At 36.8% G+C, this 26,350-nt stretch overlaps 1 protein-coding gene across 3 annotated transcripts in view; it reads right to left on the bottom strand.

Moving 5' to 3' along the window:
• Positions 1–26,350, bottom strand: part of RALYL (RALY RNA binding protein like) — a 736,599-nt gene that overhangs the window by 25,286 nt on the left and 684,963 nt on the right. For all 3 annotated transcript variants that reach the window (XM_033202416.1, XM_033202415.1, XM_033202414.1), the window contains exons 7-8: positions 23,478–23,591; positions 8,963–9,135 (exon numbers count right to left, since the gene is read on the bottom strand). In XM_033202416.1, the coding sequence (XP_033058307.1) occupies positions 8,963–9,135; positions 23,478–23,591 (287 nt within the window). The remainder of the gene's footprint in view (positions 1–8,962; positions 9,136–23,477; positions 23,592–26,350) is intronic.

Genomic DNA, 26,350 nt, shown 5'->3' with positions numbered 1-26,350 from the left:
AGACCACTACGTTGTATTGCATTCCAATTTTCTCTTATGTACAGGTAAGTATAGGTTTACTTATATGACATTTCAAACTTTCAGCAAACTTCAAACATTTAGCAAAGCATCAAGGCCTTTTATAATTTGCCCTCTGTTCTCCTGGTCCCCACATTCGGGGTGCAGCAAATGCCAAGGCCTTGAAACAGGAGCTGAGCAGGGCTTGCCTGGAAGCTACAGAGCCTGGAAGCTACAGAGCTGATGTGGGGTGAACAGGAGAGAACTAGAAGCCAGATCAGAGATAGCAGGGACCAGATCACGCAAGACTTTGTAGATAATTGTAAGGACTTAGGTATCTATTCCAAGCAAGGTAGGCAGTTATTGGAGAGTTTTAAGGACAATGACATAGCCTGGCTAAAGCTTTAACACAACCAAATTGGCAGCTCTTTGGAGAACAATCTGCAGAAGAATAAGGCCAGAAGCAGGGAGTTATTGCAAAATATTCAGTCAGTAGCTCATGTAGCTGCTTTGCTCTGTAGTAGAACTCATGGTCCAGGCTTTAAGCTGTGTTACTTGGAGTCTTGGTGACAACTTCCAGCTTAGAGCTGGGGACAGGGCATTATCCTTGTAACTTTAATGTGGGACCTGATGTGGCTTCTCTGGCACAATGAGACCTGAAGGGATCTTGCACCAACTGCACCTAGTGGGTCCTGCACCTCTGAGTGTGAGAGAGGCACACTGGTTCCCACAAAAGGCAGCAGCAAAGGCTGTGGCAAGGCTGCATCCCCAAAGAGGAGGGCAGGTAGTGGGCAGGCAGAAGAAGCACATCATCAGATATGCTCCTGAGCACAGGTGAGATACTTTCTGTGACCCCCCAGAAGCAGCGAGGACAGATTGTGAGGGAGTGGCAAGGTATTGCAGCTATGCAGAAGCTGAGGTAAAGCCAGTAGACTTTTATTATTATTATAACTGTGACTTAATTTATCCCATGTCTGGAAATACATGGAAACATTTGGGTCACCAAATTAAATACACGAAGTTAAGTGGGACAATAAAACAGAAAATACAGGCCTGGTGCAGTGGCTCATGCCTGTAATCCCAGCACTTTGGGAGGCCGAGGCGGGCAGATCACCTGAGGTCAGGAGTTCGAGACCACCCTGGCCAACATGGTGAAACCCTGTCTCTACTGAAAATACAAAAATTAGCCAGGCGTGGTGGTGGGTGCCTGTAATCCCAGCTACTCAGGAGGCTGAGGCAGGAGAATCAATTGAACTTAGGAGGTAGAGGTTGTGGTGAGCTGAGATCATGCCATTGCACTCTAGCTTAGGTGACAGAGAGACTATCTCAAAACAAAGAAACAAGCAAACACACAAACCAGAGAATACTCAAAAGGATAAAAATGCCCTACAATAAAAACAGAAAGACTTGGCAAAGTTTTTCTGACTTTGGGAAAAAATATATAAGAGGATACAAGTGCTCTACAACACAAAAAAGACTTAGCAAAATCTTTCTTTTTTTTTTTTTTTTTTTTTAGGTCATAGTAGTAGGTCACCTAGACTAGGTCAATTGCAGGACACATGCACCATGATTATTTATCTTATCCCTAACTCCATCCAAATAATGTTTTGATTTCTTTATGCCTTAAATATCTGTTCTCAGTAGGACAGGGAAGATAGCTTATGATAGATTGACAGAGTTCAAGACGAAGGTCTTTGAATGCTGTGCTGAAATACAAAAATCAAAATTCAAAATCAAACAGATTAAGTAAGTAAAGAGTAGCACAAAATGCTTACTCTGTGCCAAGTATGTGCCTTTTAGACATTACTTCATTTACTCCTCATGGCAATTGTGAGCCAGATACATATTATTGCCAACCCTCTTTTATAGATGGAAAAACTAAAGTCAGTGAAGGCACAGGCAAGTGGCTTGCTCAGAGTCATAGGACTTTGAACATGCTTCTGTCATACTGCAGGCAGAGCTCTTGTTTCTAACAGTTAAGCCATCCAACCTCTGGGAAAGATCTTGCCTTAATGGCAGAGTTCTTTAACTAAAATAAAAATGATTAAATCAAGTGAGATGCCAAGAGTAGCAAGTCTGAAATAAGAGGGGACACTTATTACAAAGGGATTAGAGCTCTTGAAGAGGTGGGATTCCAGATGGAAAGCTAGAAGCAGAGATACCTGCCTATTACACACTTTCCCTCACATCAAAGGCTGGGTCATACCCCATTTCTGTTGAGAATAGCTGGCCAGTGGGCACGCATGACCCATGCAGGTCGCCTAGGCCAGGTCAATTGCAGGACACATGCACCATGGCTGTTCATCCTATCCCTAACTCCATTCAAATAATGGTGCTGCTTTCTTTATGCCCTCACTATCTATTCTCAGTAGGACAGGGAAGACAGCATATGATGGATTGACAGAGTTCAAGATAAAGGTCTTTGAATACTGTATTAAAATACATGCCCAAATCCAACAGATTAAGTACTACTTTCTTCCTTGTAATTTATCATTCTAACTAATTCAGTTGGTACTACCTTTGTGGAACATGTCTCACAAGTTCTTGTTTGTCCTCTAGCCAGCATTCATTCAAAATGATAAGAAAGAGAAGCACAGTTGATAAGGGGGATCATCCAGGTGAAGGACTTCATTAGGAAAGAAACAAAAAGTCTCAAAAAGAAAGAGACATTTTCAGTCTTTCTCATAAAGAAAGACCAAGAATACTGATCAGAATGCTTTATGCATTCCAGTTTTTCAATGGTGCACCAGAATGTTTGCTTTGAGTTGTCTTAAACTGCAGGATTGGATTTGAGGTCCAGACCTTCCCCAGTGTGCATAGAAATTCAATACCTGGTAAGCCCAGGTGACTTACTGCTTAGTTGAATGTTTTGTTAAATCCTGAAAGATGTATTACAACGTAGTACTCAGCTTGCATGTCTAAGTATTACACAATTCAGCTAGGTAAATCTACTGTGGATTCTTGCTGGATTTACCTGATTTGATTGCGTATAGTCAGTAAAAGGAAAAGTGATTATAAGTAGAATTCAAAAGAACTCAAATTCTCCTTAATCCATTTAAATGTTTTGCTTGTCTATAGTTTCCTCTGGGAATTGATGGTTTAGCTCTGTAGTTTCAAACCTTGGCTTGATTCCAGGGCTGCTTCTTGAGATAATCTACATTGGCATTTTTAGCAAGCACCCTAGGTGTTGAGTGTAAGTTGACCAAAAACTCTCCTTTGGAAAACACTGGATTAGCCTAAGGCTGCATAACACATCTGACAGCTTTATAATGTCCTAGAGTGTTCACAGAAGCCTTTTCCCATACACCTGAGGAGAGCTCATTTGCTTTTCTGAATTAGCACTGTGTTAAGCACTAGCCTTCCTATAGTATTTCCATTATGGCAAAGACCACTTTAATTTTGGATGATATTATTTTTTATAAAGAGGAATACAGATTTGGTGGATACAAATAAAGAGAATAAAAGAGTTTGAAATGTTGTATTTGTGAAGTTTCCAGTAGTTTTGTTTTTTAAAATTCACCTTTATGTATCATGTGACTTATCTAATGCATTTTGGATTTTAAATATATTTTGCATTAAATGATCTGGGGACAATGAAGGATGACTTGAATATTGTTTATTCAACTTTAGCACATGTCGTTTCTTTAATTTGTCCTCCTTCAAGGTAAAGTTCCAACCCCATTTCTGCCAGAAGTCTTTATTGACCATAGTGGCTATGTCTGGTTCCCCACCTGTAAATTATGTTTTTCATATGGTTCTTACCATGACATGCTGCATTGTATTTTTTGTCTGTGGCCTTTATCCTCAGTCAGTTCATATCTTTCTTATTTTCCTTCTTTATCCCCAGTGGTCAATCAATAAATACTTGCTAGTGGATTTATTCAGAAACACGACTATAGTAGTGGTTTCATAGTGTACATATAGTGCATCAATACAAAGAGTTTAACTGTAGATAAATCCAAATTTTGATTTGTATGCACTACTGAAATATATAGGTAGATTATTATAGAATCACAGATTTTTAGTCTTGGCTGACTTCTTATAAATTATAAAGTCCAAGCTTGTTTTTTGTTTTGTTTTTCTGTTTTTGTGCATGTTTCTGTTTTTGTGCATGAGGAAATCAGTCATCTCTCTGTGTTTTTTTTTTTTTTTTTTTTTTTTTTTTAAGAGTTTTTGCTCTGCGCAGGCTGGAGTGCAATGGCACAGTCTCAACTCACTGCAACCCCCGTCTCTTGGGTCCAAGTGATTCTCCTGCCTCAGCCTTCTGAGTCGCTGGGATTACAGGTACCTGCCATCATGCTTGGCTAATTTTTGTATTTTTAGTAGAGATGAGGTTTCACCATGTTGGCCAGGCTGGTTTCAAACTCTTGATCTCAGGTGATCCATCCACCTCAGCCTCCCAAAGTGCTAAGATTACAGGCATGAGCCACCACACCCAGCCAGGAAATCAGTCCTTTCTCTACAAGCCACTAAACTACTTGAGACAAGGAATCATACTCTTAAACATTTCCTTTCATACATAAAGCAATGACTTTAGTTATGCCTGCATTTTTGGTAGCACCTGGTGCATGCATGATAGATTTCCAAATGTTAGTTGAAAGAATTGCTTCATGGAAATCAATTTCACTAAGTGTATATTTAGAACTAAACATTATGTGGATAGTCTGTGCTCTTATCTTTGGCTTCTCACCATCTCACAAGAGGCCCCACCACCTACAGCTACCCTACTAGCTCATTTTGTTGAATCTCCTTCACTTCAGATCCAGTTCTTATTTCCTGTTCATTCTTTTGCAATGGCATTCTGGATTTGCCCTGAGCAGCCAAATGGGCATGTGGATACCAGCTCTTCTTTGTGAGAAAATCTCTAATTATATTGTATCTTTGCTGTTCAAGTCTATGATGCCCTTTATTATCTAAGAAAAGATTTGTGTTTTTATTTCACTTTTTGGGAGCCAAGGATGGTTTGGTTCAGTAGCCTGGAAAGGAGAAAACAGTGAACACCAGACTAAGGAATTTTCTCTTGGCCAATCACTAGGAGAGACTCCTTAGTTTCAATCCGGATTGCAAGGACTGAGTGTTAAACCCTTCCTCATTTATTATTTTCTGAGTCTTAGAAACAAAATGATATACTAGAGATAGGATTTATCTCTAGTTCCCTAAGCCTCCAATGATAATAACAGGGTTGAGGGAGGAAACCTGAGTACCTCCAGGCAGGTGCTCAGTTCATCAGCTACTTCTGTATATTTAGAGCATAGTCCAGATACCATGGTTTGGATTTATTGCCATGACTGTATGGTCAAGTCTTGCTCTTTCAGACATATTCCTCCTAGGAAACATGTGCATCCAGAGTAAAAAATCAAACAGAATGGTTTTTGAAATTTCTGATTTTGCCTTACTATTTTGTAAAAAAGAAAGTCAAGAGAGACTAGGAGAAGTTATTTGGTTAGGTAGTTCAATTGGGACTGATAATGACAGATCTGGGACTGAAATTGGCTATGCCCTCTCTTTCATGTCAGCCTTTTGATAACTGTCTTACTCTTTCATTTTCTCATCCAATATTTGGAGTGACTTCATGTCCATCTAGATGACTCATCTTGCATCTGAGCCCCTCATTCCTTAAATTCTTCATCTGCTGTGACTTTGGCACTGATCCCACTTCTATCATCACTCCCTCCCATGGAGCATCTCATCATCTCTAACTCTCCACCTCTGAAATATCTTGGTCCCTAAGTACAGACTTTGTTTTTCTTTTATTCATTTAGTTCCTCTTTCTCTGGTCCTTAATGGTATATATAGGGGCTTTTTGCTCCCTTTGTGCCTTTATTTTCTCATTTTTAACCCCCTGCCCCAACCGTGTTCCCTTCCTTCCTCATTGGTTATGTTCCATGACCCATCTAGTCAGCCACTCTTTTTAAACTAATATCCTCAACTCCTTTTATTTATTGTTTTCTTGCACTTATCTGACAAAAATGCAACTCTGAACATGTTTGCTTTCTTCATGCTTCCATAAGGGCTGATAAAAGCCAATGGAGAAAAGGCAGATTGATGACTTCATAACAGTAGTTCTCAAAGTGTGACCCCAGACCAGCAGCATCAGTATAATTTAGGAACGTGTTACAAATACAAATTCCTAGAGCCCCCTTCAGCATACTAAATCAGAATCTCTCAGAATGGGACACAAGAATCTGTGTTTTTACAAAGTTCTCTAAGTAGTTCTGATACATTTTAAAGTTTGCAAAATGCTATATTAATTCTTGATCTTTAACCTTAACTGACTACTAACACTGCCAATCTTTTATGTTTTCTAAATTAGTAATCTTTAGTGTTTTCCATAGGAGCCTTTTCAAATCTTTTTCATTCTCCTCAAATCTGTGATAGTGCCCATCTCTCCTCATTCCCCAGAGGTTATCACTCTCTGACTTATCTAGTTTGTACTTGAACTCCCTCAAACTCCTGCCACAACATCCTCAGACTAACCATAGTCACTTGCAGTGGAGGAGTCTTCAGGTATATAACTTGTGTTCTGGATTCCTTTCCTTTCAGCATTGGGGAACTTTTATCTTTCTCTTCACCAAGTTCTCTCTCTCTACTGGCATTCTTCACCTAATCTCATCACAACTTACATTCACACTCTTTGGGATTTTGATTCTATGTGTGATGAAAAACATTGTAGGATTTTAAGCAAGGAAATGGCATTATCTGACAGATTATAAAGATTTTTACCCTTCTTCTGTGGAGATTGGGTTGCATGAGGCAAGAGTTGAAGCAAGAAAACCAGTTTAGATATTATGGAAAATCTGAAGAGCAGGGATGGTGGCTTGGGTCATGGTACTCGTCGTGGAGTTGTAACTAACTTTGGGGGCGTGAATTGGAAGTAGAATTAAGGATAAAGGTGGTGGTCAAGGATGATCTTAATCTTTGGTTTTAATAACTATGTTAATGGTGATGCTGTTTACCAGAATGAGGAAGCCTGGGAAAGACTAAAATGACTGGAAAAAAATCAAGACTGTTTCTGGCCTTGTTAAGTTTCAGTTGTTTATTGGAGATCTGTGTGGTGATAGGCAGCTAAACATTTGACTCTAGAGTCCCATGAAGAGATCAAGGATAGAATGTGAAGTTAGGAATCTTGGCCTATAAGTAATATTTAACACTCTAGTATTTGATGAAGACACCTTGGGACAGGGTGTAGAAAGAGAAGATGGCCCATGACAAAGCCCTGAGCTACCCTAATATTTAAAGTGGGAGCATGGAGGGAAAATTTCTAGTATGGGAAACTGAGAATGAGCAAATGGTAAATTAGGAGAATTTCTCAGAAGATGGAAGTGGTCAGCTTATGCAAAATTCTGCTGAGAAGTAAATTAAAATAAGAACAGAGAAGTAACCATTGTAAATGGCAACATGGAGGCCTCCAGAGAGCTCAAGGAGTAAAATCCTGACAGCAGAGGTCTGATTAGAATGAGTTGAGGAAATCATGTTGTTGAATTAGTCCTGCCAAATCATGTAGTCCTGCCTAAGGAGAAGCTGGGACATTTGTTTGTTCTTCACTCTAATCCTTAATCAACAGATTCCTGAAATCAATATCAGTCTCAGAACAGGTGCTTAAGTTCTGCAAACTGATACAGACTTTCATAGAAATAGGGGTGGTTGTTAAAAGCTCATATTTGAAAAGTTTAAATGAAGGTGCTGGCTGAGCGCGGTGGCTCACACATGTAATCCCAGCACTTTAGGAGGCCGAGGTTGGCAGATCACTTGAGGTCAGGAGTTCGAGACCAGCCTGGCCAACATGGCGAAAACTCATCTCTTTTAAAATTACAAAAATTAGCTGGATGTGGTGGCAGGTGCCTGTAATCCCAGTTACTCGGGAGGCTGAAGCAGGAGAATCGCTTGAACCAGGGGGGCGGAGGTTGCAGTGAGCCAAGATCATGCTACTGCACTCCAGCCTGGGTGACAGAGTGAGACTCTGTCTCAAAAATAATTAGTTAATTAAATAAACAAACAAAAAATCATAAAGGTGCCATGAATTTTAACAGAACTGGCATGTTAAAAGTCAATATAGAATCTGTACAATTCAGCTGTCTTTAAAACTTGATAAAACAACCACCATGACAAAATGAGTTAAGTAACAGAAGGTATAGTATTAAAACAAACTGGAATTGGATTTTTACCTGGGATAAGCCAAGTTTAATATGATCAGTCCATAGATATTTGGAAATTGGCAACATATACACACAAACTTGCCCACATATCATTTTTATTATTTCAGTCCTTTGAGATAGTATATTTAATTTCATGCTTGATAAAATATGAGAAATAACATCCTCATCAGCATACATTTACCAAGTCTGTGATGTGGTTATGCAGGAAAGGACGTCTGGAAATGAGCAGTATAACGATTACAATATTAGGAAAATACAACTTGTAAAGAAGCAGGTCTTAGCCAAATTCCCAACTCATAATAACTGATTATCAGGCAGTACAGGAATTAAAAATGGTGAACTCGCCATCTACCAACGTGTCATCTTAGGGAGCACACTGTAGACAAGAATGTTGGCCACAAAAATAGTATAAATAATTATCATCAGTTAGTATCCCAGGTATCATCCAGTATATTGTAGTTTGTTACCAGGATATTATATCCACATATAGTTCACTTGTAATTGCATAAATGCAAGGTTCCTTCTGCAATGGAGCATTTTGGAGAGAATCTTTCACTTCAGACTTTAAATATACCTAATCACTTATATAATATTTATTTTTCTCCTTCATTTAGACCTTCCTATTTTAAGTTAGCAATAAAGTATTGAGCACTTATTATGTGCAAAGCACTATACTTGTGTTCCCTTAAATATATGCATATAAGAGAAATAAGCCCCAAATGAATTAATCATTATTTTAGAATGAATGAGTTGCTAACATGCTAGTGTTGTTACCCAAAGGGTGTGAATACCAAATGTTTTGTTCCTACCAGCTCATGACCCCCATCTTCATCGAAGTCCTCCTCTATCCCATCTGTCATTTCTTCTCCATCGGCATCTGGCCCTCCTTCAGCAGGCTCCTCTGTAGAGTGATCTGCAATCTCTGACACACATTCCTCTTGGATCAGCACTAGACTCTCTTCCAATTGCTTCTTCTGAGCTTCTGGGGGGGAAAAAGCAAATGACTACTACCTTGGGTTGCTCATGAGCCATTTGGATAAACCATGAAAAAACAGTCCATGAAAGGGTAAACTCTGTATGCTATTAAAGGTGTACAGAAGGTAAGGTAACATTATGCTTTAAGTTGAATTTTTTCAATCATGTACAGTTTTCTATGTGCACTCACATGTAAGCATATGTAACAGAATTAGCAAAAATTAGGGAATCCAGATGGTAGTAGTACATAAATTATTAAGATTTACATAAACGGATTGATTTTTCTGGCTACTTTATTTTATATATAGTGCTTTCTAAAAAGGATGGTCTTTCTGAGAGGAAAATAGAGCAAAAACAAATGGCAAAAATCAGACTCATCATAGAAATTGTTCACTCAAGGAAGCGGGATGGAGAAAATTCATTGACAAGTTCAAACCTAAGTGAAAAAGACAAAGAAAAACTCACTGAGGAAAAAAGTACAAAAGCAAATGTGTTGTTTTTTCAAAAAACATGTCTATGTGAACAATACCCTGAAAATTTAAAGTCTAAATTCTGTTGACAGATGTGGTTAACTTCAATGGTTAAGAACATAAATTCTGGGGTCAGACAACCTGGGTCAAAGTCGAGCTTCATCACCTAATAGCTTTGTGATGCTGTTCAAAGTGAAAATGATTAACCCTCCATGTGTCTCAGTTTTCTCATCCATGCAATAAGGACAACAATTTCCTACACTTTCAGGGTTTGGTGTAGTGAATCGAAGTGTTAGTATAGTGACTTGCAAATAATAAGTGCTCAACAAACGAAGCTACACTCTACATTAGAGTTTCTTCTAGTCAGGATCTGTGCATTCCATTCACAGAAACCTGCTCAAATGGAAAGTGTGCTGACAGCATCATAATTATTTCCTCTAGTGGGTGGTAGTCATTTCCTATGATAATATAAATAAATGTTGGGTATCCAATAAATTAGATCATCATATGTTCCTCCTTCTCTACCTTATTCCCATGTGTTCATGACTATTCCAAAGTTGGTTGTTTTCACTAATTTTGCTGGGTTTTTAAAAATCAGATTATTAATCTATCCTTTGATCTGAGTTTTTAAATAGCCTAAATTTTGATAATTTATTACAATAAAGGTAGTTTATAGAGATAAGTAACTTTAGGGTATTCATTTCTGGTCTTTTTCATGTGAGATAAAAGGAAAATGAGCACTGATATAAACATTTTGTCTCAGCACAAAACTTCAAACAACTAATATGTAAATCAACAAACTGATAGAAATATAATGTACAAATAAGCAAATAAGCAGGTATTCTTTCCAAGAAATTATTTACAGTTAAAATAATAATTTTATACCTTCTTGCATTTTAATTCTCCAAATGATAAAGCTTGTTGAAAATAAGACCATAGTAGAGGGTTGTTGTGCCTTGCCTCTGTTGTCAGAGTTTAGTTACTCTGAGCTCTAGTTGACAGGATTCTAGCTCTAGCTTTGTTACTTACCCACTGAATTACAGACATTGAGTTTGAGTCTAAGTTTTGGCCATTTGGTCAGGTTAGGTCATTTAAAAACATTAAGTCATTCCTTCTTCATCTATACCTACCTCTGGGTTTTACTGTGAGACTTAGCAGAGCTTGTATTTGGGAAATGTTCTGCAAATTATAAAGGACTACATAAATGTGTTCTATTAGATACAAAAGGGAGATGGTATGCTCTTACTGTGAATATGTTGAAGGAATAACAACAACAGTAAGCGTAGATCAAAGAGGCCTGTTCAGATCAGAGAATAACACTCATGGGGCTGAGCCTATGATTCAGAGGAGGAAAGGAGCTGGTGGATCAAACCAAAGCTGCAAATAATTACTATGGGTATCATAAATGACCAAAACAGGCTCCTTTTCATTAAGAGAAAGACATTTACTTCATATAAATAGACACAAGCTATACACGTCTTGATGTTTTTAAAATCAACTTACTAGGTTCAAATTTCTCCATTTAACAACATTACTAGTGCAGTAAGGATGTGAACTCTGCTTTTAAAACTGTACTTTTTATCTTGATATGCATATACAGATGTACTGATGGAAGTGTGGTATATAAATTCTTCCCATTTTTCCTAATGTCTATATAACATTTAGCACAGAAAGTCCTATGAAGACTATAAAGTGGTTATTGTAAAATATAACCAAGATTTTTTCTAAATATAGAAAATTATCCAATTTAAGAAGGTAAAAGTGAGTTAAAAAATCTGTTTAATCTAGAGAAGACTCAGTTGTCTGAATTAAAAGGAAGGTAAATAAGGCAAGAAAGACCAAAAACACTCTCAATTTTACTCTTACTGAATATTTCTAGGTTTTATTCTCATTTTCCTTCCAGATATCATTCATTGTGCTCTACAATTCTAGTTCTGTAACCTAGGTTAACCCACATACACATCTATGAGTAGGCTCCACTGAGAAAACAATGTGATAGGTCGACTAGCTCGAGCATTGGACAGTTTTGAGTCCTCTACCAATAATCACATCTCTTGTTCTATTCTGTTGCCTCTCCTATCACTGAGCCTTTGACTGCACAATGGAGGTGGCTACTCTGGTTTTGGCCCCCACTCTTCCTCCTAAAAAAAGTTTTTGTACATATCACCTAAACCCCTCACCTCTTGCCACTGTATGTCACCATTCTGCTTGTTTGAAATGCCCTAGCTTTCAAGACCTGGTGCTGGTACCTTAAGAAAGAGGGAGAAATGGAAATTTGGGATTCTTATAATTCTATGCAGTGAAAAATGCTTTGAATCTTATAAATTTTTTAAAACCAAACGTTCTCAATGTTAGGTTATTGTGTTTATCAAACCAAACGCTCTCAATGTTAGGTTACTGTGTTTATCTTTTTGTTACAACACATAAATGGACTTTTGCTTAAGACTGACAAATATGAGAAATTCAATTGGCCTAGCATATCCATTTCTTCTCTAATGATTCCAGAAACATTTGTTTTTTGAGAACTCTTATGTTTTGATGTTGAAAGTAACATATACGTGTGTGTGATATATATAATATTTATATATATATATATATATAATTTTTTCTCTAGAAGATCTCTGGTCAAGGAAGCATAGCAGATTTTCAAAGGACCCCTGTAGGACCCGACTTTAAAGATGCATAGTCCTCATCTGGCTTCATGTATCAATTTGTTTCAGCTTGTATCAGGAAAGCTGACTTTCCTGATCTTCCCAGCTGAATGTAATCTTTCCCTCTTTGATCAACCAAGGCCCTGATCAAATGCTGTCTTATAGTTGGTTCTGTTTACTTATTTTTTCATTAGTGTTTAAGCTTCCTGGAAGTTTGAGCTATTGCCTCAGAAGATCGTTGTCACACTAAAAGGGGATGATATAGAGGTTCATCTTTTGTAAACTGAAAAGCACAATACAAGTCAGTTATCAAAACATTTTGTTGTGCTGTATAGCCCGCACTGAATGCCTTGCAAATGAAGAGGTAAGGTATCAGGAAGGATATAGGGTTTGAGATCCATACTTCTGCTAATTATTAGTCCTATTAATTGTGGTTTTCTTCTCTAAAAGGTAAGCATGAAAATAACATCTATTTCAGAGAATTGCTGTGTGCTCTAATGAAGAAAAAGATGTGAATGTGTTTTTTAAACTGCAAAGACCACACAAACGTGTAATAACAGGTTCAAAACAGTTCTTGATTTGAATCTATATTTATTTCTTGATTGCTATAGACAAATTTCCCATGTCAAAATTATTCACCCCTATTGATCATTAAGAATCGGGCACTACAAAGATTATTTTGAATTTTGGTTTCAAAACGGCCCTTTTAGTTCTATGTTTAGACAGGCATAGTCTAGTACTGATATGGTTTGGCTGTGTTCCCACCCAAATCTCATCTTGGATTGTAGCTCCCATAATACCCACATGTTGTGGGAGGGACCTGGTGGGATATAATTGAATGATAGGGGTGGTTTCCTCCATTATAGTAAATAAGTCTCACAAGATCTGATGGTTTTATAAGGGTTTTCCCGTTTCTCCTGACTCCCACTCTCTCTTGCCTGCTGCCATATAAGATATGCCTTTCATTTTCTGCTGTGATTGTGAGGCCTCCCCAGCCACATGGAACTGTGAGTTCATTAAACCTCTTTTTCAAGTTACCCAGTCTTGGGTATGTCTTTATTAACAGCATGAGAACAAACTAATACAGTACATAGTACATAGACACAGTTACTCTATGTTTTGTATTAATATACAACATACATGTGATTCTGATGTATTTCAAAGGCAGTGGTATATTAATACAGTTCACTGCAAAAAATCTTATATATTATTCTCATCATCCAATCATTAACTTGAAAGCTAAATGCTTGGAAGTCATTATCTGAGTTGAGCAAAAAAAAGAAAAGCTTTAATTATAATGGTAATTGATTTATAGGAGTTTAACAAATACAATCATCAGCCTATGCGTTAGTAATAGCTAGTGAACATAGCTTTTGTCATCTCAGTGGGAAATATAATCACTAAACAATGATAGGTTCCATGAATGAAATCACACATGAAAGCACATCTTCTTTAACTGTTGGTTCACAGTTTAATAGGCAGTTTTGATTCAGTAATTATGTTGCTGAAATAGAGATAAAGCAACTTGTTATTTTTTTATAAATATCTAATTTTACTTTTCTTAGAGATGAGTAATGTTGTTTAGTTTATTCTTAACTTTATACAATTCTCTTTGCATAGTTATTTTTCTAGTCATCACTGTTGTCAATGTGAGTGTGTGTGTGTGTGTATATGCATTTCTCTCTCTGCCACTAAAGCTTCTTTGGGGCAGAAACATTTTTATTATTCATCTTTGTTTACCTGGTGGCTAACTCAGACCCTTAATCACAAATTAAGTGTTTGCTGAATATATTAATGAATTGTGGAATCAACTAAGGAAAATAAATGTCAAATGTGTCAAATTCTTTTGGTTAAAGTGGCAGCTGAATTTTGCACACGATGGTAACAAAAATATAAATCCAAGATAAGTTAAAAACAAACAAAACTGAAAAACTTCCTTGCCACATTCTACATGACAATCCCATACCACAAAGTCAAAGTAAAATGTGAGATCTGAAATTTTCTGAGAAGAAAATTGTTTGTGTTTATATTGACAAGTCTTTAAGAGAAAAATGAAATGTGAAGTCTTCCAGTGCTTATTGGAGGAGGGCAGCCTTCGAACACTGACATATTTTGGAGTCTGTTGGTTTCTTTAAGTCAGAGTGATGGATGACCATAGCATTTCTTTTGTGAACAGAGAAATAAGTATCAGATTTTTTTTTTGAAGAGTCGATTAGAAGCCAAAAAACCAGCAGCTTATGTCTAAAAGACACCTACATTATGGATTACAACATAAAGGTTTATAATGGCTACAAGCTAGCGAGTGCTTATGAAGTGCTGGCTATGTAAGATTCATTAACTTTAGTCCTTGAAATATACTGCAATGTAGGCTTATTTATCATTTTACACATGGGGAAACTGAGGAAAAAATAAGTGCTCATGGTCACACAGTAATAAGTGCAAGAGCTGGAATTCCAACTTAAAATTCCTGATCTTATAACCTTGGCTGTTTTCTAATATATCTCTTAAAAAAGAAGGCCTAATTTGACATACCAAGGGAATGCTTCCAATCTCTTCAGTAACCAGTTTTAAGAATGAAGAAGTCTGTTTAGTTAGGGGCACATGTTGTAGTTAGCTAAACAATGACTATCAAAGGAAAAGAAGTACAAATTACAGGTAAGTATTTCTGATAAGGGAAAATGCCTAAGGCTTTAAAAAACCATGAAAGGAAAGAATTTAATATTACATTCCAATCCTCATATTCAAATATTTTTTTCTGCACATCTCATCTCTACTTCAAAAAGCTATCTATGATTCAGAAAACAAGTTAGAATTGTTGAGATTTATGTTCAAAGCATTTTTATTAAATTGAGTTTGCTGCATAGCTATTATCATTAATATAACTATGAAAATTGGTTGAGTTGGCAATAAGTTTTTTGACATGCTGCCTTAATTGCTAGATAATTGCTAGCTGAATTGTACTTAGCAGATGGTTGGAAAGAATGTTGATACAAAAACAGTCACATTATTCACTAGAGCCAAGCTAGTATCCTTGAATCATTGTTTTTGCATACTAGTATAAACTGTATTTTAAGAAAAATTTTATATTATAACACCTGTATATAGTATGAATTTAACTCAATGGTTCCAATAAATGCCATTTAGAAAAATGCAACTTATTATGGATGGTATTACTATCAACCACATAAATGAACATCAGGAAAATTACATAGACTGTTTTTAGATGAATATATTAGTTATGTAAGTACATTTTTGGAGGAAATGGCGTCAAAGTTGTTCACATGAAATACCCAAGATTGTTGAGATGAAACAAATGCAACATAAATCATTTAAAAATTACCGATATAATTGTGTTTATTTAAATATAATAATGGCTTTAATGGAGATATTATTTTCTCCATTTAATAGGTTTTATAGGGACTTTCCCAAATTTCATTCAGCTAGTAAGTTAAACTAGGTCTCTAGTGTGATGTGAACCTAGTTTTGTTTTATTCCTGTCTGGGACCTTAGATAATGTAAATATGTTTTTCACAAGGAAGATGAATTGGAGAGGAAACAAATCAGAAGTGGAGGCCAACTAAAAGGTGATTTTTATGGGGATGAAAATGTCCTAGCTGATTTCTGGTGATGGTTGTGTCACTTGGTAAAATTACTAAGTCATTGAATTATACTCTTGAAATGAGTAAATTTTATTCTATGTAAAGTATACCTCAATAAATTCATTTAAAAAATAAGGTGAATGCAACAGAACATATGAGAGATGATGAGGGTTTGGGTATTGGCGTACCTTTAGGAAAACAGAGAGAAGGGGTGGGGTAAAAATATACCAAAGGTATAAGATTTGGCAACACTGCTATAGTAGGAATAGAGGATAATGTTGAGACTGGCAATTTGATAGGGTACAGAGGAGTATATCTAGGTAGGAAATTGAGGAGAAAGAATTCAATTTTGAAAGACTGTGATTCAGTTATTCCCAAGATGGCTTTAATATTTTCCTTGACTTGACAACTACAGGTAGGTTTCTTCCTGACCATAGGCCCTGGAGCATCCTTTCCTTAGTGTTTGCTTTAACAAACTTGCAGTTATAAATTCTTTCTCTGCCCATTTGAGAGGCAAATTTTCTGTAACCCAGGAATATTTTTCCTAAGATTCAGTTCCTATTTCTTTGACATGTTATCATTGAGTAAGTTAGGGCCATTGTCTTCCAGTCTCCTTGGGAGAGTAGCAGCCTAACTTTAATAAGAGCTAATTAGCAAACACAAATGGTGATCAAATCTCCTCCTCCAACATCCTCCAATACTTTTCCATTAACTTGCTCCAGCATTCAAGAATCTGCCTGCCTTTAGCTCATTCTAGCATTAAAAAAATTATCCTGTCTTTTATTTTTGCAGAGTCTAGTTCAATTTTTATCTCCTATTGCAATGGTCTTGAATAAAGCCTTCCTTGCTGCTTTTAATAAGTGTCCAGGGCAATCTTGCCTTTACAGTTAACAGGGATAGCTACAAGAAGCACTCCAGTAAGCAGTTGAAAGGTTTGATCTAGTTGCTAAAGACAACTCAATGTCTTTTCTCCGCCTTATATTGAACTTCTTTAAAATATTTAATTTTTGTACTCAAATATTTCTACAAGCTCGCTATGAAAAACAGCAGCGTTTTGTTCCTACCTATTCACCATTTCCAGCTCCTTAAAGACTTTCCACTCACTTGGCTGAACCTTTTAAATACATGCACTCCTATTGGCTGAATCTTTCAAATACACGCGCTCCTATCTCTAAATAATGTTTATATTGCTACTTCTCAATCAGTTTTATGCACTATCTGTTGACATTATCCGTAGGAAGCTGAGGATTCAGTTCTTGGTCCTGCAATCCCCACTCACTTCCCATCTCTCTAGAGAATCACATTGTTAATTGGATGTAATAAATTTTCAGTTTTTACATAATTTTTACTATGAAAGTACTTTGTGCAGCTAAGCTGTTAGTACAGGATGAATGATTTTTCTTTCCTGAAGAATATTTTGTTTTCTCTAGAATTAAAAATTGCCTCAGATTTTAAAAATTAGTTTTCTATGTGCTTCTCTTTATGTACTTATGCAAACTTACTCCTCTTTCTGAACCAATCCTCTTTCCCACCCAGTAGCTATTTCATCAAGTTTGATGTCTTAAAAAGTCTATCCCAGAGCTTTTGAGCAGTTCTGACCTGGACTCATTTCTTTCCAGATCTCTTGCACAGCTCATCTCCTAGGATCTCTGTTACCTCTATCTTGAGAATTCCTTTTGTTTGTTGCTTTTAGAGTTTATGTTTTAGGAAGGCTGTTTTTCTTCTTTCTTGGTTTATCACCATGCTTTTGGTGAAGTAATCTTTTTAGTACTTTTCAGAGAAAGGGTATATTAAAATAGTTAATTGGAAGGCCATTAGGCTGAGATGGTTCCCGTGCCTTGGGTTCCCACATAGGTAAACTGAAACCCAACTCATTGAATGGAGATGAAATATGAAAACTGAATCTTAAACTTATTCAGATATTCATCCTGTAATTCTCATATCCTTCCCCTATTTTCCATTTCTGTTTTTTTCCATATTTTCTGGGAGAGTTTCCCCAATTTTGTCTTCCAATCATTGTATTGAGTTATTTATTTCTGCTATCATATGTTAATTTCTAAAAGCTCTTTTATCAGTCCTTTGAATACTCAGTTTTATAATTTTATGTTTTTATTACAGTATCTTCTCATGTCTCTGAGGGTATTAGTGTTTTTTTTTTTCTTTTTTTTTTGTAGTTTTATTCTTCCTGTATATTCTTGTTTCCTCTGACTTTTTTGGCATTTGCTTATTATGTTAAATGTGTTCTTTCATCTGGTGATTCTTGTTTGTTCGCGTTAACAGTATTAAAATATCGATTGGCAACTTTGTAAGTATAGAGAGACACTGTCTCTGTAGGTGGTCTGGCTGAGTGCTTCCTTACTTGATCCTATATTGGCATCTTTAAGTCCTTCCTCTTGGGCTGCTCATGCTCTCAACTGAAGACTCTTCTAGTGTCCTGCCAGTGGTCTGGTAGCTGAGTCAGGGAGAAGGTGGCATTTCTACAGTGATTACAGAAACTTTCCCCCCTCTGCTTTTTTCTTTTTTTTTTGAGGTGGAGTCTCGCTCTGTCACCCAGGCTGGAGTGCAGTGGCGCGGTCTCGGCTCACTGCAAGCTCTGCCTCCCGGGTTCACGCCATTCTCCTGCCTCAGCCTCCCGAGTAGCTGGGACTACAGGCCCCCCGCCACCACGTGGCTAATTTTTTATATTTTTAGTAGAGACAGGATTTCACCTGTGTAGCCAGGAATGGTCTGTATCTCCTGACCTCGTGATCCACCCGCCTGGCCTCCCAAAGTGCTGGGATTACAGGGTGAGCCACCGCGCCCGGCCCCCCAACTGCTTTTAAGTGCTCTCAAATTTCCTTGTCATCTACCAGTCCTGAGACCCACTGTTTTACCTTCTCTAGAGGAAACTTCTGCAGCCTTCTTTCAAAGTGCAGCAGAGATAGTTGGGACATAAGAATCTGTTTCCTAAACAGACTTTCAACCATTTATTCCCTCCCGAGGAATATGATGCCTTGAATTCTGAACTTTTTGGGAGTTTGTGATCAAAATTGGACTTGGATTTCTAGGATGTGCTAAATTAGGTATACCTCCTGTCCAGCTGCTAAACCCTATCCTTATTTTTAATGCAGTTTCAAGGGAGAACACTACTCAATTCTTGTGTTTAATTCATCATCTGTAACCAGAAGCATCACCAAATATGAAGTATCAATGAGAGCAGTAAGGTATTCAGAAAAGAAATAGGAGTCATATTACAGGCTACAGCAGTCAGATCACATCTGGAGCAACACTTTCCATTCTGAGCAATGTAATGTCGACAGACTACATAATGACTAGAGAAGAGAGATGGCAATAGTTTAAGGTACAAAACCAAGTTTAATGAGAAGCAACTGCAGGAACTGTTGATATTTCTCTAGACCAAAAAGGCCTCTAAAATGCTGTGATCAAAATTGGAATGCAGTTAAGATGACTACACACAGGCCAGTGATATCAACTCTCTGTTCAAAGGTTTTGGAGGGGTGAGAATACTTATAGCTCATATATATATATTTTACATTTATTTTATTTATTTATTTATTTTTAAAGTTTTTTGAGATAGAGTCTCACTGTTGCCCAGGCTGAAGTGCAGTGGCATGATCTCAGTTCACTGCAACTTCCACCTCCCGGGTTCAAGCAATTCTCCTGCCTCAGACTCCCTAGTAGCTGGGATTACAGATGTGCCGCCACATCTGGCTAATGTTTGTATTTTTAGTAGAGACGGGGTTTTACCATGTTGGTCAGGCTGGTCTCGAACTCCTGACCTCAAGTGATCCACCTGCCTCAGTCTCCCAAAGTGCTAGGATTACAGGCATGAGCCACTCCCTTTAAATACTTAATTGACTGTTGTATGACAAGGAATTGGACATTAAGTTTCTTTTCAGAGAACATAAAAGTGATAACTGAACCAAGTGAACGCAAAATACATTTTGGCTCAGTGTGAGGAAAACCTGTAATAGGAGTCTCAGACATAAATGTGAACAGTGACCGATAATATAAATATGTGAACTGGCTGGATAAAGATATTAGCAAACTGAAAAGTGCATGCCATGTATAGAGTGATACAGTGAGTAGCAGTATTGAAAAGTTCAATATTTTTAAAACTCAAATTTTGAGATTTATTTACAATATTCCAATTTTTTGACATTAATTTATTTTTGAAAACTTCATCTCTTATACCAAACATGGGTAGGATGAATTTATCTTGTGGGATTCCTATTTGTAACCTCTCTGAGGCTTAGGTCTAACATCCCAATGTTATCATTGGAACTGTCCCAGTCAGATGTAGCTGCTTATGTATCAGGCATAACAGTGAGAATAAAATTGAACTAAATAATGTCTAATTGCCTTTTGACTTCAGAAAGTCTGCACTTGAAATGTAATTTTTTTAATAAAAATGTAGTTACCCATGGAGTAACTGTGCCCATTGCATGATATCCAGTCTTTACTTTTCCTTCTTGTGCCTTTCACTGTTTTTGGTCACTTAACATCTTTGTGTAAAGCATGTAATTTGTGCTATGCATATGTGGCAACTTATATGTGGCTCTTTTAAAAGAATCATCTAAGAATGAGGCAAAAGTGCTGGCCAAACTGATTTTAAGTGTTAGTTCTGGTTTTCTATATTCTACATAGTCACTATATCCCCAAATAAGTTGTGTGATGTAATGGAAAAAATAATATATGCATGGTGGATTCACACTAATCATAATTTTAGAAGCTAGAATATACATTTGAGGCCATAACCCATTCCTCTAGTTTACATTTGAAAGTCTTTAAACCTAAGAGAGTTAAATGAGTTGCTAAGTTGTGCCCAGTACATAATACCTGGTGTTGGGTAGAGTTAGGGAAGAGAAGACATGATCTTGTTCTGAGGACTTAATAATCTCAAATGACAGGACACCACATGCACATCTATTTGAGCAATTTAAGGTACAGAAAATCCAAAATAATGTACTAAGAACTTAGGAGTTTACTTCCAAACAACAAAAAGATACTATGGAACTTGACCTCAGGCACAGCCCATGTTGTGTGTCCTTCCCCACACTTTCTGATTCTCCATCTCCTTCCTGCCATTACTTCTCTGCTGAAAAATTTCACTATCAAATAACTAATAGTAAATTAGGAGTGAGAAATTTATGAAAGAGTAATAATGAAGAGTAAATGCTAGCTACCAAGTAATTAGCTTTCAACTAATTAAGCATTATAATGACTGTCCCCTTGAATAAGGAGGCAATGAGCATTTTTTAATGAGTTTCAGTGCATTTCACTCCACTTTCCATAAGGTAGTGTTAATTCCTTCCAGGCAACCCTGATTTCTTTTCATAAAGAAAATATGGTAAAATGTATAAAACATTTATCTCTATAAATATAGACACTATTCAGGAAACAATTACTAAAAGAATGGAGTTACAAATTAAATTAATCCATTTTCTTCATACAAAGTTAAAGAGAAAGATATAAATATCAAAGGACTAAGTCTATTATTTTAAAATCAACTGTCTCATGACTGGAAAAGGTTAAACATGTTCAAAAGTAAGTGACATCTCATGAAAAAAGATGCAAGCTTTGAATTTTAGTGTTCATTTCTAAATGATATTCCAAAAAGATATGTGGAAGATATTAGTCATTGCAGGAAACTGAAGGTATATTATGATGGAATAAGGATCACATTTTTCTCTTTGAGGTGATTTATATTTAAATGAGTTCTCCATAATCCTTTAAACTGAAGTGCAAATTGGTTATCAAAGTCCTTTGCTGTAAGGGTTGTTTTACATAATAATGAATTTTACAGAGTTCCTCAAAGGGAAATATTGATTTAGGCAACATCACAGACTATTTCAGTTACAGTAACACCTCAGTGCCATAGACAGCATGTAGAAACTTTCTAAAATCTAAAATTTTTTATTAAAAAGTATAGGCAGTGTACCTTTTCTAAATAGAAAATACACTTGTAATAGAAATTTTTAAGAAGATTCCATTTAGTCTATCATTACTCATCTACCTTAACAAATGTTAGTGTGAGTCGACCATGTGCTAGGTACACGGCTTGTGTTTTTTTTAAAATGGGCTGTATGAAAGTATGAGGAAATGTCCATTTGCCTGTACATGGGTGTGTTGCTACTAATCCTTGATTACTCCAATGATTATATTTTTAACTCTGTGCTATATAATTTACATATGCTACTTTGTTCATTACTCACCATGTGAGGCAGCCATCAGTATCATTTTATAAATGAGAAAACTGTGTATGTGGTATGTAATGATTTGAACCAGAGTTTATTTCTGTCATCCATTATGCTACACTACCATCTCAAATCTGCTTCTTTTCATTCTTGAGCCCTATATGGCTCACTACCAAGGGTAAGCTCCAACACTCACCCCAGTGATAAGAGTCAAAAAACTGACAGGCTCCTGTGTGTGGTAGCTCAGGGGCCCTAGGTCCCCATAAGTTTTCATCATTTAAGTGTTACCCAGATAGCCTTACTTCAGTGAAATCCTGGGCCAAAGCCCTGGGGAGAACCTGAGATTGGGGCTGTAAATGGGAAAAGGCATTAAATTCAGTAACAAGCCCCAGTTTTTGACAAAACTGACAGGCTCCTGTGTGTTTGAGACCAAGGTCTATCACTAACTAGATATACAGATCTAGGAAAATCACTTTACTTTCCTGAGACTTTGTTTTCTCATCTGCAAAATGAAGAGGCCAGATTTATCAAGGGCTTTCACACTTTATTTATTTGTTTTATAAGAAGTGGAACTCTTCCAGCAAATTAAGTCTTATGTTGAATGCCAGTATCTAGAACAGATACTGGGAAGTGACACTGGTCAGAGCAAGGGCTGGGTTTTGAAGAAGCGTAAGTCTGGCTACCTACTGGGTCTCTTCCTAATCCCCATCTTAACTCCAAGGAGGCTTCTGAGGCATCCAAAGCCTTGTAGAACACACTTTTCAAACTGTGGCCTACTTCTTAGTTTATACCAGTTATCATATACTTGTGACTCAAAAAATATCTGTAGCCATATGAAAAGAGCATTAGAGTTGTACTAGAAAGGAGCTGGGTCAGGGCTGACAATTCAAAAGACAGAGGCTATTAATTTGTAAAACATGTAATCAAATAACTTGGCCTGTGGGTAGCCAGGCGCATGCTCTTAGTCTTGAGGTTCCTGAACTTGGGTACTGAAGTCTTTCAGGGTGGCAGCAAAGGCAGGAGTTGGGCATTATAATAATTGTTGAAACCTGTCAAATTTTGCTGCAGTTAATTTAATTATATGTGAATATTATGTTAGCCTGATAGCATTATTCTGTTAATTGATTTTCTGAAAGGTTACTTGATATTGAGACAAACTCAATTGTGACTCAACTAGTGCTGATTACTCCATCAAAACACTTTTCCTTGCCTTTTATTTTTAGTATGAATCTTAGAAAAATTGGTTCATGTTCTCTAAAAGAAAAAAAAATCATATTTTATTATTGCAACTCTTGGCTTAAAGATATTATTGGCATATCTGTATTAACCGCTGTTAACCAGTGTCTTTCTGGCCCTGTACTGCCTCTGTGATTGACAACGTTTCACTGGTTCAATTCTGACCTGTCTGTGATCACAGATCCTTTTCACTTACCTGCCTCCGCCTTCTGCTGTTTCTCAATCTTCTCCAGGCGCCCTAGCAAGGAGTCAATTTTAGTTTTGATCTGGGTTAATTCTTTCTTGATGGTTTGTAACTCATCTGATTTCACTGGAAAGGAGAAAGAAGGAAGAAAACAACCGAGCATCAAATGCACCATAACTCACCTAGGACCCAACTCACAGGCATCCCGTATTTTCTCAAGTCTGTGTCCAATCACATAGGACGTTTTTCAATATTATCAACTTCTCGTGATCCTGGAGTACTGGATGATTTTGCCAATTACAAATACAGATTCTCAGTGACATGAGCATGTAATCCTAAATCTTTTGACTGAAGGTTATGGAAATGGATAATGGAATTTAGAAATATTTTATAAAATAACCAAATGATGCTAAATTAAATTTCAGCAAATAGAGTAAATCTTCAATGTGAGAGGGATTCAGATGAAGGAATAATTAAATCATAACGGATACTACTTTGAGGAACTACATCGTAATATATATTTTAGCAGTCAATGATATTTTAATCCAGCTCCTTGGAAATGGATGGAAACCAGGATATACAATTTATCCTTTAAATAAAATGTCTTAGATGCGAGAAAACTCCAGCTCCCTCAAAGTTGCTATGAAGCTTCAGTTTTTCTTAAAAAAAAAAAAAAAAAAAAAAAAAAAAAAAAAGGCAGTGAGTTGTGCATGCCTTCCTCTAAGCCCTGGGCTTGATGGAAAGGAAAATCACGGAAGTTCCCATTGATATTTTCAATAGTAGTGGTTCTCATTCTAGATTTTTAGAGTTTAGCACCATTTCAAAGAAAACAAGTGGGGACTAACATAAGACTGACAACTTTTCATTTTGCCAAGTATGGATGTTAAAAACAACAATAAATAGCCTACTGTTGACTACAGTAATTATTTTATAAGGGAAAAAGGCTTAAGGAAAGAACAATCTCATATTTCAAAGACAATTCTTTAAATGAAATATGTTTATATTTATAAAAAATTTACTGCACTGTCCTTATTTTTCTGAAAACCATTTCAATTTTATCACCTTCTCATTACTTCTAGGGATCCTGGAATACTGGATTATTTTGACAGTTACAAATAGGGATTCTCAGTGATATGAGCATTTAATCCTAAATCTTTTGACTGAAGGGTATGCAAATGGATAATGGAATTTAGAAATATGTTGAATCCACAACAATCAGAGATGAAAGATTTTAAAACTATCACTATGGAACAGCTATACCTGCCTCCAAGCTTTTATTAGGTGGACTGGCAGTATTCACACCTCAGTCAAGAGCCAAGTTTCAAGATCTTGGACACTTATTTCATTCCAGTCTATTTCTCCTCTGTCTCTTTTCCTTCTGGTTTCTAATAATCTTGGACTAGATATTCCCCAGAAATTTCTGAGCGAATTAGAGTGTTTAGTTTGATTCTTTAGTCTTCAGACTTTTTTGAAAAAATAAAAAAATACAATCTATGTTGCTTAAAATAGAACTATTTGTCAATTAAGAAATGATATAGTGTACATGATATATTATGGATCATAAACACTAAGTCTCAAGGGAAGAACAGATTTTTATATAAAAATAAGAAAACTTTTCCCATTATAAAATCAGATTTTTTTTTAAAGACTTTTATTTACAATGCAAAGTAGTTTGCAAAATAAAAACTGCAAGAAGTATGGGCCCTCTGGATTATCCCTCTGATGAATGACTAAACTGAAAGTAGAACAGTGTAAAATACAGAATCACTCCTCATGTCAATTACTTCAAAGACATCAAAGTACCATTGTGGAATTGCAGCTAAATTTGAGAAACATCATCTGTCACAATTGCAAATTGATTCTGCTTTGAAGAGTGGTATTCATTCCTTTGATGAAGGCATATGTAGTTTTACTTAAATGTATCAAATTTAATAGAAAAGATTTTATCTTATAACATTAGATTTCAGTGCAGGAGAAATAAGACTATGGCTGAAAACTAACAGAATATATTTCTTAGCAATTAGAGCTACTCCTTCGCCCAGGAATGCAGTTGACTAATTTTAATTTATGTATTGCCTTAAAAAACATAAACCAGGTCGGGCACGGTGGCTCAAGCCTGTAATCCCAGCACTTTGGGAGGCCGAGACGGGCGGATCACGAGGTCAGGAGATCGAGACCATCCTGGCTAACACAGTGAAACCCCGTCTCTACTAAAATACAAAAAACTAGCCGGGCGAGATGGCGGGCGCCTGTAGTCCCGGCTACTCGGGAGGCTGAGGCAGGAGAATGGCGTGAACCCGGGAGGCGGAGCTTGCAGTGAGCTGAGATCCGGCCACTGCACTCCAGCCTGGGCGACAGAGTGAGACTGTCTCAAAAACAAACAAACAAAAACAAACAAAAAAACCAAAAACCAATAAACCACTACTACTCCACTTTATTGAACCTACATTAGAAAACAGTTGGAAATACAGACTCATCTGGCTGGAACTTAGAAGTCTCCAGGGAGCTAAGGTTTCGTTTAAGTCTAGACTCATGTCTAGCACTGAAAGAACACCTTTCAGATCTCAGCTGGATTATTATGGAATTTGGGTCTAATAATGTTACTCAAGAAACAATGCTCAAATGTAACACAGAAATCTGGAGAGATTCTGTCAGTTCTTTCCTGGACTTACCAGGAAATGTTAAAGTGAGCCTCTAACCCTATGCAGGCTGCTCAGTTCCTCTCTTAGAATGGGGGACAGCAAATGCTCATCTAGGTCCTGCAAAGCAGGCTCTACAAATAATCTTGGCTGCCTCTTGAGCAATTGTAGAAGTCATTTCCTCATCACACTTCAATATCTCAGTGCTGTCCTTGGGAGAAGGCTTGCCCCTTACCTGGTCCAATT

This window comes from Trachypithecus francoisi, unplaced genomic scaffold (assembly GCF_009764315.1).
Source record: "Trachypithecus francoisi isolate TF-2019V2 unplaced genomic scaffold, Tfra_2.0 Lachesis_group7, whole genome shotgun sequence".
NCBI lineage: Eukaryota > Metazoa > Chordata > Mammalia > Primates > Cercopithecidae > Trachypithecus > Trachypithecus francoisi.
The sequence above is the reverse complement of the archived record's forward strand: the minus strand, read 5'-3'. Positions and strand labels throughout refer to the sequence as shown.